General features: G+C 30.2%; 1 protein-coding gene across 2 annotated transcripts in view; it reads right to left on the reverse strand.

Moving 5' to 3' along the window:
- Positions 1 to 12,492: 12,492 nt before the first annotated feature.
- The window catches only part of LOC148625570 (uncharacterized), a 33,333-nt gene continuing 27,966 nt past the window's right edge, over positions 12,493 to 17,859 (reverse strand). For both annotated transcript variants that reach the window (XM_088569150.1, XM_088569151.1), the window contains exon 9: positions 12,493 to 16,783. In XM_088569150.1, the coding sequence (XP_088425276.1) occupies positions 16,367 to 16,783 (417 nt within the window). In that variant the 3' untranslated portion in view covers positions 12,493 to 16,366. The remainder of the gene's footprint in view (positions 16,784 to 17,859) is intronic.

Below are 17,859 nucleotides of genomic sequence, written 5' to 3' on the forward strand. Positions count from 1 at the left end.
GTTGTTGTTTTTCTGCTAGAGTATTCATTTCCATACTGAAAATTCAGAATATCATTGCCCTGCTACAAACATGAATTTTCTATTAAAATTCTTATATAGGTACCCTATTCCAGGCATAAGACTAATATCTCAATGTTAGCCAGAAAATATTACTTTTGATAAAAAGCTGCTGCATTAATCAAACTAAGCAACTTTGTGGTTTATTCTGACATGGTAGATACATAAGCTGTACTATGAGTTCCAAATCATTATTTAATCCCCACTTGTGAGTTCCATATATGGAAATATTAATATCCGAACCTCCTTTTTTGTCTTTAACTCAAGGGAGCCTCTTGTTTAAAGTAAAGTATAATGACCGGTACAACCAACTGTTTTAAACTATAGATATGGTCATTTCAATTATAATAAATCCAGAAAAAATTATACCAATATCATAGTTTTAAAAAAATATAGCTTTTCATATGCAGAAAATACAGATTTTAAGCCATTTTGGTACCCCAGGCAGATACAAATGGACCTCAATGTCACAGGAAAAGGACTTTTTCTTTAAAACAGATAGCTATGATGCAAGACATATAGTTTACTGGTATAAATATTATAATAACAATTGTCTGCTTTAGATACTTTTTGAAAAAATTCAGTTTTTATATGAAAAAACACCATTATTTTTCTTGCCGCATTAGAATCTGTCCATTTGAACCACTAAAAAAAGTCCACTAAAAAATTGGCTGATGACTTTTGTGACATTTCTGTGTTTAAATCAACCACACAGTTATATGGCAACTCATTTTAGCTATTTATTTGAAAGAAAAACAAAAAATAAAAAAAATATTCATTTTTTCATATATAAGAGGCAATGTATGGAAAATGACTATTTTCAAGTCCTAACCACATACTTAAAATGTGTTGTAACTTGAAAACTATCCTTTATGCAGGAGTATTACTTGCTTTAGGTTACCTGAATATAGATATGCTCATCATAAATAGTCAAGATAATAAATTTATTGAACTGATATCCTACAAATTCATGAAAACAAAATGCATTTCCAAATTTGGTCAAGATTAACCATAAATGCAAAAAACCAGAGCTACCATAAAAAATCAGGTTCAAAAGTTGGCTAATTCATCTTAAAAGTGTTACCTGTATTGGGGTACTACTTTTTCAGCTGGTAAAGACCACTTGCTGAATATCCAACTTTACTTGAAAAACTGGCTTACTAGGTCTCAGTATCGTATTAATTTTCCCATAGACTTCTATAGTGAAGTGCATATTTTTAGGATTTTTTAAAAAATATGTAAATTGATTCAATAAAACTTTCACTTATGTAGCATTTCTAAGGACATGTGAAAAAATAATTTCCTGCAAAGAAAATAGGGCGAGTCCACGAAGATTGGACAGAAAAGTAGTCTTGAACTATAAATAGCCATTTTCCCTACTTTCACTTTCGTTTTGCACTCACCTAACCAACCTTTTCAGTGGAACATTTTTATGATATTATGTTAGATTTTCTTTTAAAAAAGTTCTTCATCTTACAGTGTGATGTTTGCTCTATTTTTTAAGTCATTGTTCATGTCTTTTGACAAAACATTAGTTTGTAGAGAGGCAAAAAGAAAATGCACTATATTTTTATGGCATCCATGTTTTGACGTACACCCGCTCAGGGATATGCAATACGATACTGGTACCAGTACTGTAAACCATCATATTTCATGAGCATTGCTAATTTTATAAAAAAGAAATAATCATGAAAATAAAGTGATGTGACAACAGAATGTAAGTCACATAAATTAAATAGCTACAAAATTGAATTGATATCTGAAACATGCAAATAAAGTGGTTTACAGTTATATTTCATCTTATGGCAGAGATTTATAGAAATCTGAGGCTTAAGTTATTTAATTATTAGTGTGTTATTTGTTATCATTTGGTTGTACAAATGTCAGGGCCACCTAAAAAAGACTACCATCACTAAAAGGTAAGTTGTTTTAAGGGATGTCATCAGACGCAATCTTAAGATTTAGGCTTCAACCATTTGATTATAGAGAAGTGCTTTGGAGACAATCTTTTTATTCACCTGCGGTGAAAACTTTCTTTTTCGTAACAAGTAAAAATTTTCTTCAAATAAATGGTTAAAGCTATAAAAAGCTTAGAAATATCTTGAACAGCTGAGAAATTAAAGACTGGTAGGTGTGAATTTGAATTTTTATTATAGGATTAATTGTGCATTATTTCTTCTGTAATAAAAATATTCAGTAAGTGAAAAGTTTAATTGTTTCATGTATGTCTGATAGTTTTTATTAACATTGTCTATATAGATATTTCCTGAATATTCATAAATATATTGAGTATTCAAAACAGTATGATGTGTTCGGCTCTTGTATGTTTAGTGAGAGTAGCCTTCAGATTTTTATTTAAATCATATGTGTTTTAACTATTTTAGGGTGAAATTGGCATCATAGATGTCTAAAATCCTGGTTTGATATTGACTTTTCTGTTCTGTATTCATATTATCATACATTTAGGATGCTTGACTTTGCCCAATATTTTAGCCAACTAGTTTCATAAAAAAATCTCTTATCAAGATTATTTTTCAAATCCATCCTCAACTCAAGTTTTGACCAATCAAATCACTTGAAAGTGAAGATATTATAAACTCGCAAATTGAGATGTTTTTCTAAATACTAGACCAAACTACTGGTAACCAGTCATTTAAGGAAAACCATTGCATAAGACCTGGCACCAGTGCTACAAAGCTTACAGGTTATAAAACAAATATTGGTTTTGGTTGGTTTAGAAAGAACGTGGAATATGTTTGGCAAATATGATTGTTTGTGGTGCTGAGGCTAGGTTTATCACTTTTCAGTCCACTAATACACATGTGTAGATAAATGTTTACAATAGAAAAACTTTGTCATAAATTAGTCTAAAATTATCTTTTGTTAAAATGCAGTACTTCATATGGATGCTTGAAGGTGCAATATCGCATTTATCCATTTTGTAAATATCTTTATTTTCATTTTCACTGTACTTTTGTACAATATGGGAGACTTTCTTGTGCTAGCATTTCAATTTTCATTGTACTTACAGTTTCATACAAGTGTACATTTCTATGAAGACTTTTCCTTGTGATCTATAGTGTGATATCATGTTTTCATATTTAACTTTTGTGAGTTCATGTTGTTTTCAGTATTTGATGCATAATGTTTTTGTTTTTTTTGTGTAAAATTGTTTTTTTTTTTTTAATATTTTGCTTAATGGGTTATGTTTGTTATATATTTTGGTGTGCCTTATTGTATATATTTTCAGGGAATCTGCCCATTTTTGTCACACTTTATCTCTTTTCTTGTAATTTCTGTGTTCATTTGATGCATTTTTTTATCTTACAGATGTATTGATTTTTTTTCCATTTTTCATCATGAATGTTACAATGAACTGTATAGAATTTTACAAATATTTGAAAGATTTCAAATTTTTTTTATGGTATTCATTAATTTGAAATTACAGAATCTATTGGTTTTAAAGTTGAATAAAATTCTTTGATATAGATTTTTTTTATCAGAAAGTTTTTTTCTCTATAACAGAATTTACTGGTATTCCTGTTAATGTCCTGTTTTTTTTTAATTGTGTGTTTTCATAATTTGTGTGAATTTCAAAGGGAGTTAACTGAGAACAATATTCACTTTGTGAACATTTATCCTCATATAAATTAACACACTTAAGAATACATTGATATATTCTTTAAATTTGTTAATTTTTTAATGTGTGGTATGGAAACCAATGTAAACATCTTGAGTATATTTATGAAGAATAGAATGTGTAGTTTACATTTGCCTCTCATTAAGGTTTAAATTATATTAAAGATATTTTTGCTGAAGGAATTTTAATTAAATTGTGTAACTTGAGATAGATAGAATTTAGATAGTATATTAGTAAGCAATATTTTAGTTATACAATTTACCAAGCATGGTTAATATTTTATTGTGCCATATATAATGTCCTTTGTCTCAGAAATCGACTTGTGTTTATTTTATCTAAATATGTTTTTGTCCTATCAAGGATTTAATGTAAATATTGTCCTAATAACCAGTAGATTTAAAACCACTGAAAAAAATATACATAACCATTTCTAAATAATTATAATTATAGAGTTGTTTACCTTACCAGATTCTTCTCAATTTGTACTGATTTTGACTACTAAACTATGAATTTGGATTGTGATTCTAGATAAAAAGCTTTACCAGGGGTGGATCCGGGAATTTAGATTCGGGTGGGGGGGGGTGTGGGTTGGAGGATCACTAAGTTCCAGGTTATTATTGACAAATATGTTTCATTGAGATAAAAAGTACAAATTTTTCAAATTTAAAACTTCAGGTAAATAGGTCTGTTGTCTTTATAGTTCTCAGACTTTTCATGGAAAAAAAGGACTTTACAATAATATATCATTTTTTGCTCATAATTGGAATAAAAACCAGTGCTGTTTATTCTGTTTAATTTATACCAATTAAAAAAATGATTTACAACTTAAAGTAACATGAAAACCAATATTTGTTATTAGTTGGCCTCATTCCTTTAAATTCATCAAAATGATATTGTTGCCCATATTATCATAAAATAAAACCCAATCATTTTTACCCAAAGTAAAATCAATATATAACTGATACTCAGTGTCATCTTTTATAAGTTAAAACTGCATTAAAAAAACATGTAAACTGCTTTGGGTTTAAAATGAGGATAAATGTGTGTAAATCACTAAGTGTATGTTGATTTATTGCCATAAACCCTTGTATTCCAATTGATGAGCAGACTCAGTCAGTACTTTGATGAACTGCATGCAACTTGTTTTTTTTTTTTCATTGTAAACAATACATTTGTTTCCAGGAAGTACCCACAAATTTGCTCAGAAATTAGCATGTAAGGGTCCATTGAGGGATTTTGATGTGTGGGTTTTTAAATGTGTTTATTATGAATATTATAATGAGTTTTGATGGATTCTATTTTAAGGTTATATTGCGAAGCAGTAAATATTCTACATTATGTATACAGATTTTAATATTATTTTAGGCTTTGCCTATGAGGGATGCAGTTATGTGTACTAACACTTGACTTTGTTTTTAATGCATCACTACATTGTTGTCAATATTTCAACCAACAGGAATATGCATACTTCTGTATAGCATATGCTATGCATCTGCATTAAAAGTTCAAACAGTCGTTTTTTATAATTGTGATATTAATTTATTACAGCTTGATGTATGAAGAATATAATATAATGATTTACATTTTCATGTTTAATGTTTTGATTGATAGTCTAAAACAATGGACATAAGCATTCAATGAACAGCTTTAGTTGTATAATGATGTTTTTCATGCATTGTTTTTTAAAACCAATACATATAGAATACTTATGATTTTGAAGGTTAAATTAGTTTTTTGCAAAATGTTTTTTTTTTCTCAATTAAAATCTTCTAATTTTGTAATTATGAATTATTCTAATATTTTCATATCTATATTCTAATTGTGTTCACTTTATATTCAGACATTGGTCACATTCAATGAAGATAAGTACTGGTACAAGTATTGTGCTTTTAAAACCCCAACTGTTTTTAATTTTTGGTTTTTTTTTTCCAAACTTTTAAAAATTATAACCTGAACATTCAAAGTACATGAAAAAAGAAAGATAAACAAATCCGGGAGTCATTGAAGCCTTTGTGAGTTTTAAAAAAGTATGAACAAGTGTCCATTTTCACAATAACATGAAGTTTATTATTATTTTTGATATCATACTCATTTTCACATTTTACTGACAAAACTTACAAATATTTTACGCTTAAAGGCTTTTTCAGAAATTAACCACATTCATCCAAACAGTTTATTTTATAGGGAAGATAGAATATTCAAGAACTAAACTTTTAATGTAATGAGCATTTGTGATATTACAATCTTATTAGCATTCCTTTTTGTGAACATAAGTTATGAAATCCTTTTTTTTCCATATTGTAAAATCTTTGTTTGCATGTACATTTCTTCATCTTTGAACTTAGTCTGTATTTAAATTCTCTGAATACAGCAATTGTTAATGACATTGTTCTTTTTTGTTCAGATTCAATCAAAAGACTATTGCATCAATATTAAAAATTAAATCAAAATGTGGTATTAAATGAATGTAAATTTTTAAGCTTCCTTTTCCTATGTGTAAAAGTTCTTATATTCCATGACATGATGTGCTTAATAAAGCTTGTAAGTCTCTTTCTCCATTTAATTTTGATTCTGAATTTCCACTGTTGAAAGCATTCAAAACCAACAGTTGATTTGAATTGAGTTAGCTACTTCTAGGTACATTAATATGATGCATAGTTATAAGAATTTTTTATTTTTTATTATGACCACCTTGTTATGTTGTAGAAATAGTTTCATGTCATCATATTCTCATTGTTGAATTTTGGTATAGCTACTACCTATGTTTATGAAAGAGGTTTAGGGACCCATCCTCATGAATTCATATGGTCATGTGACTATACATACAAGCCCTATATCAAATCAATAGATGGGAATGAATCTACTTTATGCAACTTGAATACATTGATCAGGTTTTATAATGATAATAATGTTGTTCATAACAGTTTTATCTCACTCTTGAGACAAAAATATTCTTATTTTCACCATGGTAGATTCCCTTGTCTGACACACGGGTGTGATAAAGCATGTGATCTTTGTGATGCCACTCATACCGTTAATAGTATAATGTCTTTTACATAGCAGTCTTTATAAAAAAAAAATTGGACTGGAGGTGATTTGTGCAGGTTAAAAAACCCATCTAATTCTCTTTAATTTCTAATTCAGTTACAGCCAAATAACCAGTCATAGTTTGTAATTTGGTTGTTGCAATTTTCAGAAATATATTTTATATATTGTTCATGATATTGGCACTCTACAGAAGCCTGTTAGTACCATGTGAAGCTCTTTTTTTATCTTGTTATAACAACTTTACTAACTTGTTATATCAACTTAGCTAGCTTGTTATATCAACTTAGCTAAGGTATATAAGGTCAAAGATTTGTTTAAATTTAGTAGAACAGCTTGATTATTTAGTTAAAATGTCTTTGATTGATATGAAAACTAAGGAACAGTGTTAATTGTATTTTAATTCATGTTGAACTGCTTTAAATTCTGATTTAGTTGAACTGCCTTTAATAAGAAACATGAGGTAGAAAGTAAATTTCAAGTTGGTAAAACTGAATTTGTTGGAAAAAATATGGAGAGGCAAAGTTAATTGTGATTAAGTTGAAAGTTCTACAAGTAGTAGAAATTTAAATAAAGATTGCTTTAGATTTTAATTTAGTTTAACTGCAGTTGTTAAGAAATGAGGAATACATTATTCATGGTAACTTTGTCTTCAATGAGAAAATTGATTGTAGAATTGTTTTCAGTGAGGTATGCACTTCATTGTAAATCTGCCTTTCAAAGAGTTTTTTGTAATCATGTAAACTTGCTTTGAAGAACAAAGTTCATTTCAACAAAGTTTTAAGTATTTTATATCCTGATTGAAAAAAATGACAAGTCATATATTTTTACCAGGGACCTTCTAAACTCCCACAGCATAGCATACGTATTGTGTGAAATCTGAAATCTAATGAGATTGAGGGATCTGACACCGGACAATTTTCATTGGCCATGTGGTTGTATGGGACATTTAGTGCAAAACATTAACAGTCCAACAAACATAGGTGGGTGAAGTTTCCTGATTGTAGCGTCAAGAAGGTATATCAGGTGAGCTCTTCTTATTATGTGGCATTCATTGTCATCTGTGGTTGTCAGCGACTTTCATTTGTTAACAATTTTCCAAAAATATTCTCCTCTGAAACTAGCAAGCAGAAATGAATGAATCTTGGTATGATTGATCTGTAGGGTGTCCTGCACACCAGTTGTGTTATAACAAGTTATTAAGTTGTTATAATAAGATAAAAAAAGAGCTTCACATGGTACTAACGGGCTTCCGTAGCACTCTGTAAGAATTTTTGTTCGAATGTGTTTGATTTGGTTGATTTAAGTGGGAGTTAAATGTATGCTTTTCTCAAAAATACAGAAATACAGAAAGGACTATCCCTGTGTGAAAATATAGCACGTGTAGACTAAAAGCATTGTTTTATGAGTTTTCTATACCATAATTCTGTATGCGATGTCTGAATTTCATATGGACTGGTACTTAAGGAGGTAGACCTAGGGTAAGGTACACAGCTCTTAAAAATCATTGAAACGTTTGTATTCAGGCTTTTTTATCAATCTCATGTAAGCATCAAAGTAACTTGGATTGATTTCATTCTGTTTCAAATAAAGGCTTGAAAGGTTTTGGTGAAATGGAATATGATACAAACATATCACTGATTTCAACACTTTTGTCCCTTACCCTAGGTCTACCTCCTAACGTACAAAGGAATAGCAACAAACAAAACAATAACTATAGGGTTGGCATACTTATCACAACATTTATTAAAAAAGTCAGAAAAAGTATCAAACAGTGCCATAGAATGTAAGACCAGAACATTTCTATCACCCTTAGATAAGATTTCAGTTTTCTCTTATTAGCATAGCAGAAATCTTACTGTCTGGTGTCAAAGATTTCTTGTATTCTGGGTGTGGTTAGGTTTCTTATGTCACTGGGACCACACTACAATTATTTTTGAGTGAAAGGTAACTATGTATAGATAACAGATGAACTGTGGAAGAACTTCTGTCTGCAGTTATAATTTTTTTGGCTATGAGTTTATAGTTTGGCAAAATTCCTTCGATTTTTTATGTATTATATTTTAATTTAGAGATGCATGAAATTGTGAGAACTCTCATTTCTTACATATGTGCTGTTTTTGTTACCCTATGTTTAGAGGGTAGCAGTATTGCTTCTTGTATTAAATAAAAACAATGTATTGAGGGATATTTATAAAACATAATACATTTTAAGACATATTTGACAAACATTTGATGATATTATAGTGCTTACTAATTTACTGAGGTGGAATCATTTGTACATTGGTTGAAATCTTTTTATAAATAAAGTTTATATTGACTTTTATTTATTTTGGCAATTAAGAGATATTTTATTGTAAACACACAAAAATATGATTGTAGTGAAATCTGTCTTACTGAACCACTTTTGGACTGTAGAAATTTGTCTGGTTTGGACAGATGTACAGATTACCCAGGTTCAAAATTCATTTAAACTGATATGAAAGGACTCCAGAATTGCCAGATTTTCAGTTTATTTAGGGTTTGGTTTAGACAGGTTTTCGGTTTATTCAGGGTTTGGTTTATATAGGTTTTCGGTTTATTCAGGGTTTGGTTTAGACGGGTTTTTTGTTTATTCAGGGTTTGGTTTAGAAAGGTTTTTGGTTTATTCAGGGTTTGGTTTAAACGGGTTTTTTGGTTTATTCATGGTTTGGTTTAGACAGGTTTCTTGGTTATTCAGGGCTTGATTTAGACAGGTTTTCAGTTATTCAGGGTTTCATTTAGACAGGTTTCCAGTTTATTTAGGGTTTGGTTTAGACAGGTTTCCGGTTTATTCAGGGTTTGATTTAGACAGGTTTTGTATAATAATATTGTATCTATGTAATATACGTGTCATTCTATGAAGATGTCCATGTGTTTTTGAAACATTCTTTCTTCCTTTTTACTGAACACATATGAAGATAGCTTTAATGTAATACAGACCCATTTTATAATGATTCCTGTAATATTTAGGATATCCACATTGTTCATTGTGAGCACATGAGCTACAGCTGTTCATCTCTGTGGTTTTGATTATGTTAAGGTTTGATTCTTATTACTACGTCATACTAAATTAATCAACATTTTCATTATTAGTGTGTATTTTTGGTATCGTGTGCATTGTGTGATTTTTTTTGTATGTGTTGACCTTTATCTCCTCTTTAAGGATGTCTGGTTTTAACTTATAGAACATACTTGAATGTTTGGTCTTTAACAGAAATTAGCTACCAAATGGTTCTTGTATCAATATCACTCTACAATTTTCCATGTCGTTTTGTAATTATTTAATATTCGTCAATAACTTTTGACAAAAATGGGCACTTTTACCATAAATTTTATCTCGATTACGTTATTTTCCTTAGAGCGCCATTGTTCTCGTGATGACAAATTTTATTATAAAAATGAAAGTAATACAGAAAAAAAAACAGAGCTGAAAGAATTATCGTGCTAAGTAAACCACCACTTTAAAAAGAAGTTGATATCGCACAGCAAACGAAATCGCTTACAACGTAAGTCCATTATATGTAAAGCCTCATACTTAATTTGAAATCCATCCATCCATTGGGAGCGCAGATAATTGCGACGACTTTCGGACGGACAGACTTGATGATTCCAATATACCACCCACTCGTTCGGTTGGAGTATAAAGACAATTATTAAGTCTTCATAGCGTTTAACATAGTAATTTCTAAGTACGTGCACTTGAACAGGTAATCAACAGGCCATAAACAAAAATAAGGAGCAATCAATGTCTTAAAGCAATTTGTAGAACATCAAAGCATGCTGTATACTTACAGTTTCCAGACTGTATATATGACATAATTGCATACCAGAAAATTTAGAAAAAAATATAATAAAATTATAATGCGGTTACTTGCATTATGATAATATAATTAGATTGCTTTATGGCATATTTCAAAGTGTAATAATGTCACTAGATTTTGGAGCAACGTTGACAAGTTTTTAGCGACTGCGAGTTTTTAAGGACTATATTTTATCTTTTCCCAATGTCATGCATCTTGGACTGGCCCCCTAAGACCCTTCTCAAGAAGCTTACTTGAACACTCGCAAATTTCAGTTTTAATTGGTATATGTGTTATACTCGTCAGCAACAATATTCAAATACTTACACTTACGAGAAAATGCATTTACCCATATGAAATAGACAACGTAGGATGGTCTTTGATAAAACAAGGAATGTCAATTTTAAAGACGTATGCTGTGCTAATCCGATAAAGATAATACCAGAATCTGAATTTCGTTGTCGTCAATATACACGAAATTGATAAATAATTAAAAAAAATGTTAACACCACCGTTCGAATCGTTACCAATGTAAGGGACCAGTTGTAACTTTGATAAACTCCATCGTGCATTTGGTCTTTTTGAGTATGATGTATCGCAAACCATTCTCATTAACGCTGTACCCAAAATCCCGACGTCATGTCAATGAAACAAAATGACTTCGACCCCTATAGGTATGCATATAGCCAATTGTCTTAGACGTTGATCTGGTTAATACTGTTCGAGAATTGCATCAATGCTCATCCAAAATTAATGAGTGCAAGATTAGCAACTTAACTGATTTCACTTCATTAAAATTTATTTTTGTGATATGTGTAACTTTATTGGAATGGAATGGTTTGCTAAAAACCGTCGTTCACAGACCATACACGTTGTTTAGCCAAACCTTTAGAAATCAAATAAGTTCTATACTATTTTCTTGACTATTAGTGCCTTTGAACACTTCAGTTTTTATAACATTTTTTTATGTTAATGCTTTATTGTTTAGTTTGTTATTCTTTCAATGTATTTTGTACGTGTTTGAAATGTAAAAAATTGATTGCAAGTTCAACTCTCTTCTTATCATAAACAAAGGAAAATGACATGCTCATAGAAAGTTTTGCTTCAATTACACCAGATGGTGATGTGCTTGGGTTATGTGGAACAAAAATTATGTACAATTTTGCTGGTGCACAGTGTACGTTGCACCAAAACGGTTACTATCGGCAAAATAAGGGCGTCCGGAGTGGCTATCCGCTATTGCTACGGTTAATGGCTAAAAATATCATCTTTATCACCGAGCGAGGTTAGTAGCAACAGGCAAGTAAGTCACATTTGATTGCTTATGGAAATTTAAAGACTTTTTAATATGGGATGGAAAATAATTGTAGTGCAAACGAAAAACTCACAAGCAGAACGCAACATTTCTTTTTTTTCGACCAAGTCGAAATTTTCCGTATACCTGCATGAAATTATTTCAAAATTTCACCAAAAGCGTCTTCTTATTTAGATGTTTTTAGCTGTAAATATCAAAGATTAAGATATTAAATGGATGAAAAATTGGAATTAAAATGTTTACAATAGAACAAAATCTGTATCATGAAGTATTTGACATAAATTTCGTAAAGTATCCGTCCTGTTTATTTTGGGGAAAAAAAGGAAGGTTTATTGCAACATTTACATTTATGTTCAACAAATCATCAATGAAATCTGAATTCTAACTTAAGTCCCTTCATAGTTTTAGAGAGTATTGTTCTAATTGAATTCCATGTTCAAGTTTTTAGTAGAGTCCGTGTTGCTCATTTACTTTTTACTATGTGTTTATTATTGGAGTTATAATCATTGTCTAGCCTTTATCCCTGGAATATGTTCTTTTTAGATTTCCGTTCGAGTACTGGTTCCCGTGACTTCCCCTTCCGTACTATGTAGTAACAAAAACAAAGAGAACTATTTAATTTACAGGTTTTATTTTTCACAGTAAATGCACAATAAGTAGATCTGAGCAGACATGATGATTACCCACAATGCATTGTCAAGCAAATTAGGTACTTGTATAAAGGTCTACTCATAAGCAAATGAACACAATAAATTAATTTCATTGCTTTGGTATTAGGAACAAAATTATATATGAGAGTAGAGTAGAGTGAGCTTAGGTGCCTCGTGAATACTTATTCATATTACAGCTTTTAATTTTAACTCTGAGCAGGGGCCGATTCTATTCTTTGAAGAAATGCTAAGAATTGTAAATTTAACTTCAATAAGAAAACAAATTCAACTACAAAAGTTTTGAATATACAGAACATATGTAAGTTAACTTCAGATATAAGCCTACACAGAATAACTCGTTTGTAAAGTTAATTCGTGATTACTTTTCCTTTGAGTAAATGACTAGCCTACGTTTATAGCAATATTTTGTTTTTCCAGATACCAGAAAAAAATTCCCCATATTTATTCTTGACTTATTCAGATAAGATTTTTTTTTCACAATCATGACCTTGGTTTATTTTGCGTCGAACGTCTGCGCTTCATGGTGAATTTACAGACAAAAGCTTGGGATATTAAATATTGTATTCCTACCATTTTAATCAACATTGCAACAAAATCAATAAAGTTATAAATATATGAATAAATGATACCAAAATATTTATACAGCAAAAAATCTTGTACTTTATGTGATAACACACTCACCAAATTACAATTAATTTGTGTATTATATTTGCAACACAAATGTCGTACCCGGATTAGGAGAATTTTTCCTCTCCCCAAGGACACAATGCTCTGCATCTTGGCTATTTATGGTGACTTGAAATATTATGCAAGCTTTATTGATTTTATCAGCATGTCTGAAAACAGTAGCAATTTCATGACATTGTTTGAATAGATAAAATTCCAGTAGACTACTTCAGAAGGAAGGTCTATTTTTATGTCTCCTCTTTAATGTCCAAATACACGATTCCTGTAATAACTGACATACAGCTAAAAAGGTTCTGCCAGGCTCCAGTTTCCTTGTTTCCAAAATGGGATTGTTGAAGGGTTACATAAAGTTTCGCTTCAATATTTCCATTCTTCCGCTCGTAGCAGGCATTGTAAATATTAAACAGTCTTCAGGTTAGTGAGGAAAACAAGATGGTCAGAAAAGTTAAAGACTTAATAGATTTGTGCATTTTGTAGTTTGTTAAATAAACATATTTGGAATAAATGACTAGATAATAATATTGACTAAATGACTATACAAGTACTAAATGTATTACATGGATAATGCAACAAATTTGCATATTTATAACAACTACATCACATTTAAATATTTGCAATTAATTACAATGGAAAATGTATCATATACATTCAATGTAACAATGTGTGCACTCTAACTCTACATAAAGCAATTCCATACGATTTTTAATGATCTTGAAATGAAATTTTTAACATATTTTGGCATAGAAGCAACAGAATTTTGTGTGCAAATTATACAAAAGTGATTTTGCCTAGATGCTACAGTGATGTTTTTACAATATCATTAGGTATGTGAATATTTTGAATCATAACAGGTTCAGTTTATTACTGTAGACTGTTGAGAACATACAGAATTGATCATTGCTATGCCCAGCATCATCAAAATGGTCTGGATCTGGAATATATTTCCTATACGCCTTAGACTGACAATGAAAGAACCAAGCTTAATAATTTGATTTAGGATTAACATTTGCCAAGGAATTTTAAAATTCCCTTGCAGTCAGTTCCAAAATAATTCCAAAATATGCAAGGGAGTGTATCTTCTATTGTCACATTAGAAAGTTTTCATTATGCAATATAGCATCCCTAAGGACAGAAAGATGACTTTTAAAACACTACATTATGTAACATTCTAAATTACAAGATCTATATCTTCTCTAATATCATACATGTACATGTAATTACAAGTAGATATTGCACTAGTATTGAGTATTATCCTTGATAAATTTAAGTGCTAGTTGGCAAGATACAAAGAGGTATATTTGGTAAAATATCTTATTGTAACTCTAGAGGGTGTCAATTTAACCAAATGGTCTGTTGCAGTGTGATAATTGGTGCTTAAACTTGCACTTTAAAGTGACCTGAAATTTGTAAACTGGTTCTGTATATAATAAGACAATGGTAAGGTCAAAGTGAAAGTTGAACACCTCCACAATTCTTCTAACATTACAACAGACTTCTTGTATTTAAATCTGGAATTTTCCTATTTCATATTATGTTATATCTAATATAACTAGAAGGAATTTATTGGACAGGAAATAACTATAGTTAGGCACTGATTGTTCTTAAAAAGCAATTATAATGAAAATAAAATATACTTTAAAATATGGTATATTAAAATTGTCATATATAAATATATTAGAAAATAAAGTAAAAAAGACGATTTCTTTTGTAAAAACAAACTTATTCTAATATAAAATGCCAAAATGTACAATTTAGGCAAAAACTCCTTAAAACATATAAAGTTGTCGAGACAACCGTTTGCAGCACTTTTCACAATATGAGTTATGATAAGTGATGAATGAAAATAAATGTATAACTATATATAATATCAAAAAGTGACAAATAAAAATATTTATAAAATTGGTGATTAGAAAAATGAAAAGGATCAATCATAAAACTCACAGACCACACTGACCATCTATCCCGTGATTCTAACCTATTTATACCCAGTACTTGGTATCATAAAAATTCCAAGACTAAGATTTCTCTTAAGGTCAAAACAATCCTTTCTAATAAAATATCCAGTTGTGGACACAACAAAATTTATCCTGAATTACCTGTTCAGGACCAAATCAAAACTGATGTAGAAATCTCAGTTTTAGATCATTTACGCCTCCAAAGATCTATAACTTCGGTGTGAATTCTTAGCAAATCTCCTTTTATATTTCTAATGAATCTCACTTAAACATACGCAAAGCATCAGCACAACTCAAACAGAAAAAAGATGATTTCGCTAAAACGGTAGAGGATACAGTTTGACATCTGTTAGCGACCTAATCTGGCCTGGGTTTTAAAATCTAAAATTGAGATGTTCCTCAAATCTTCTATTTCGAGCTTATAGTTCGAAGTTCGAGTTGATGAAAGATTTGAGGAAAATCTCAATTTGGGACTTTGTATTTTACCGGGCACTGCGGTATTCTATCGTAAGCTCTATTTTCAGCTCACTCTGGCACATGAAGACGTTAAATTCAATAAATCACACCCTTACAAGAGCATTCTGGGTAATTAAGAAGGACAAAACAACAAAGCTTCATTTCCATATGAACATGTTCTATCTTAGTTTTGACTACATGAACAACATATTGGTCCATGAATCTTTCAAAGATTCACAAAATTTAAAGTTAGACAAAAACAAGTTTTACAAACAAAAGTCTCTACATGATAAATGGTTGGTCCAAGAAAGATGCTTACATGAAAACAGAGAGAAATTTGAAAGACAACTGTGACACAAATAATAAAATGGGATTTTTTATAATGACATGTTTTTTTTTTATCTGACATAAATTATATATAACGCTTGTAATCTTACAACCTTATTGATCAATATTTATCATGTACTTAACAACTAGCAGCTTCTATAAACTATTAAATAGTCCTTACCAGTGATGGAAACGTATTAACAGTTTGCATTGCATTTGTATTACATTTGAAAACTAAGATCACAATTTTAAGCTTAACAACAAAACAACGATTTAATCCTCTTAATCTCACTTAGTTAATATCAGCATAATTACATGATAAAAATTGAACTTCCATGCTTATGCTTCCAATTTGAAAAATTGTCTTATGAAAAATTAATAATATTTTAATGTTATTCTTTCTTCTCTTCAGTTGTCCCTTCTTCAGCTTTTTCTTCTGTTTTTGTCTCCTCTGCGGGTTTTTCCTCAGACGTTTCTTCCTCTTTCTTATCCTCTGACGTTTCCTCTTTCTTTTCTTCTTTCTCTACATCTTCTATCTTCTGGTCTTCCTTTGTCTCTTCTTTTTTCAGATCATCTTTTTCCTCTCCTCCTTCTTTTACTTCTCCATTTTCTTTTGGTTTCTCCTCCTCGCCTTCTTTCTTTTCCTCTTCTTCCTTTTCTCCCTCCTTTTCACCTTCACCTTCAGTGCTTCCATTAGGTCCCTTATATTTCTTTGTTTTCTTGACTAATCCTGCTTCGATAAGACTGTAAGCCATCTCTACTAAAGTTTCCTTCAGTTCTATTGGTGTAATGCCAAGAACTTCTTTCATCTGTTATGATAAAAAGCTTAGGATTTACATTTACCAAGCATTTATTTCCATTCTTTTGGTGCAGGGAAAAGACAGTGAACAACAGAAAGAATTATATGAATGACAGTCTAATCTCATTTCTTTGTCTCAGTCTTAGTATCTACATGTAAATGCAGTAAGTTTAATTAAAAAGGTGTAGTACACTAAAATGTGAAAAAGAGACGATACATCAAAAGTCATGATGTCCATGCATTAGAAATGATTTGCTATCTGATGAAATATTTGAATACTTTATGATTCTGACTCAATTTACCATTTGCTAAAGCCAAAAAATGTCTTGTTAAATTTCCATTTTTTTAATAAAGATAATTTCTGAAAATTAAGAAAAAGAGTTCACTAAGCTAAAATGGCAAACATTCTAAAAGTATAATAAATATTTTAACATCAAAACGTTTATTTACAGTGTTATTTTCCACGATGATCTAATACTAGTATACAAGTTCAAACCAAAACACAACAGTTAAATTGATTTTTAGCCTTTAATTACCAATGATGCCATCATCTTATTTCAAGTCTAAAAGTCAATATAGTTTTACATTGTGACTCATCATCTCTGGGTTAGTCAACTTAGCATTGCTCGCACAAAGGAAGGTAATAAAACCAGCAAGATTATACAATCAAGCAGTAAAATATTCTAAAAATTGATTTTTTGAACAACCTAGAATTATTCTATATGGTTTTATTGCAGGCAAAATAATAGCTTTCTGCAGTGTGTGTCAGAACTAATGTATATGATTGGTGTGTCTTTGGTCGTCTACTTTTCTACTAATGTGGTCTGAAACCTAGTTGGTAGGAGGTCACTATCGTGTTAATAGAGTCTCTGATTATGATGTCTGTAGGCCTCAGATGTGAGCCCTGAGTGTAACTCGTTATACTTCCACCAAGAGTTTAACATTAATAAGTATTATTTGTGTTAAGATTTTGTATAGTAACAAATTAGGACTTTAAAATGGGGTAATTCACTAAGTATTTTCCCAACAAATTAAATACATAAAGGTTAATGGGGTTTTAAAAAGGAGATCCCTTATTTTAAGAAT

Source organism: Perna viridis, chromosome 2, assembly GCF_037379345.1.
Source record: "Perna viridis isolate PV_CMFRI_1.1 ecotype Kerala chromosome 2, ASM3737934v1, whole genome shotgun sequence".
NCBI lineage: Eukaryota > Metazoa > Mollusca > Bivalvia > Mytilida > Mytilidae > Perna > Perna viridis.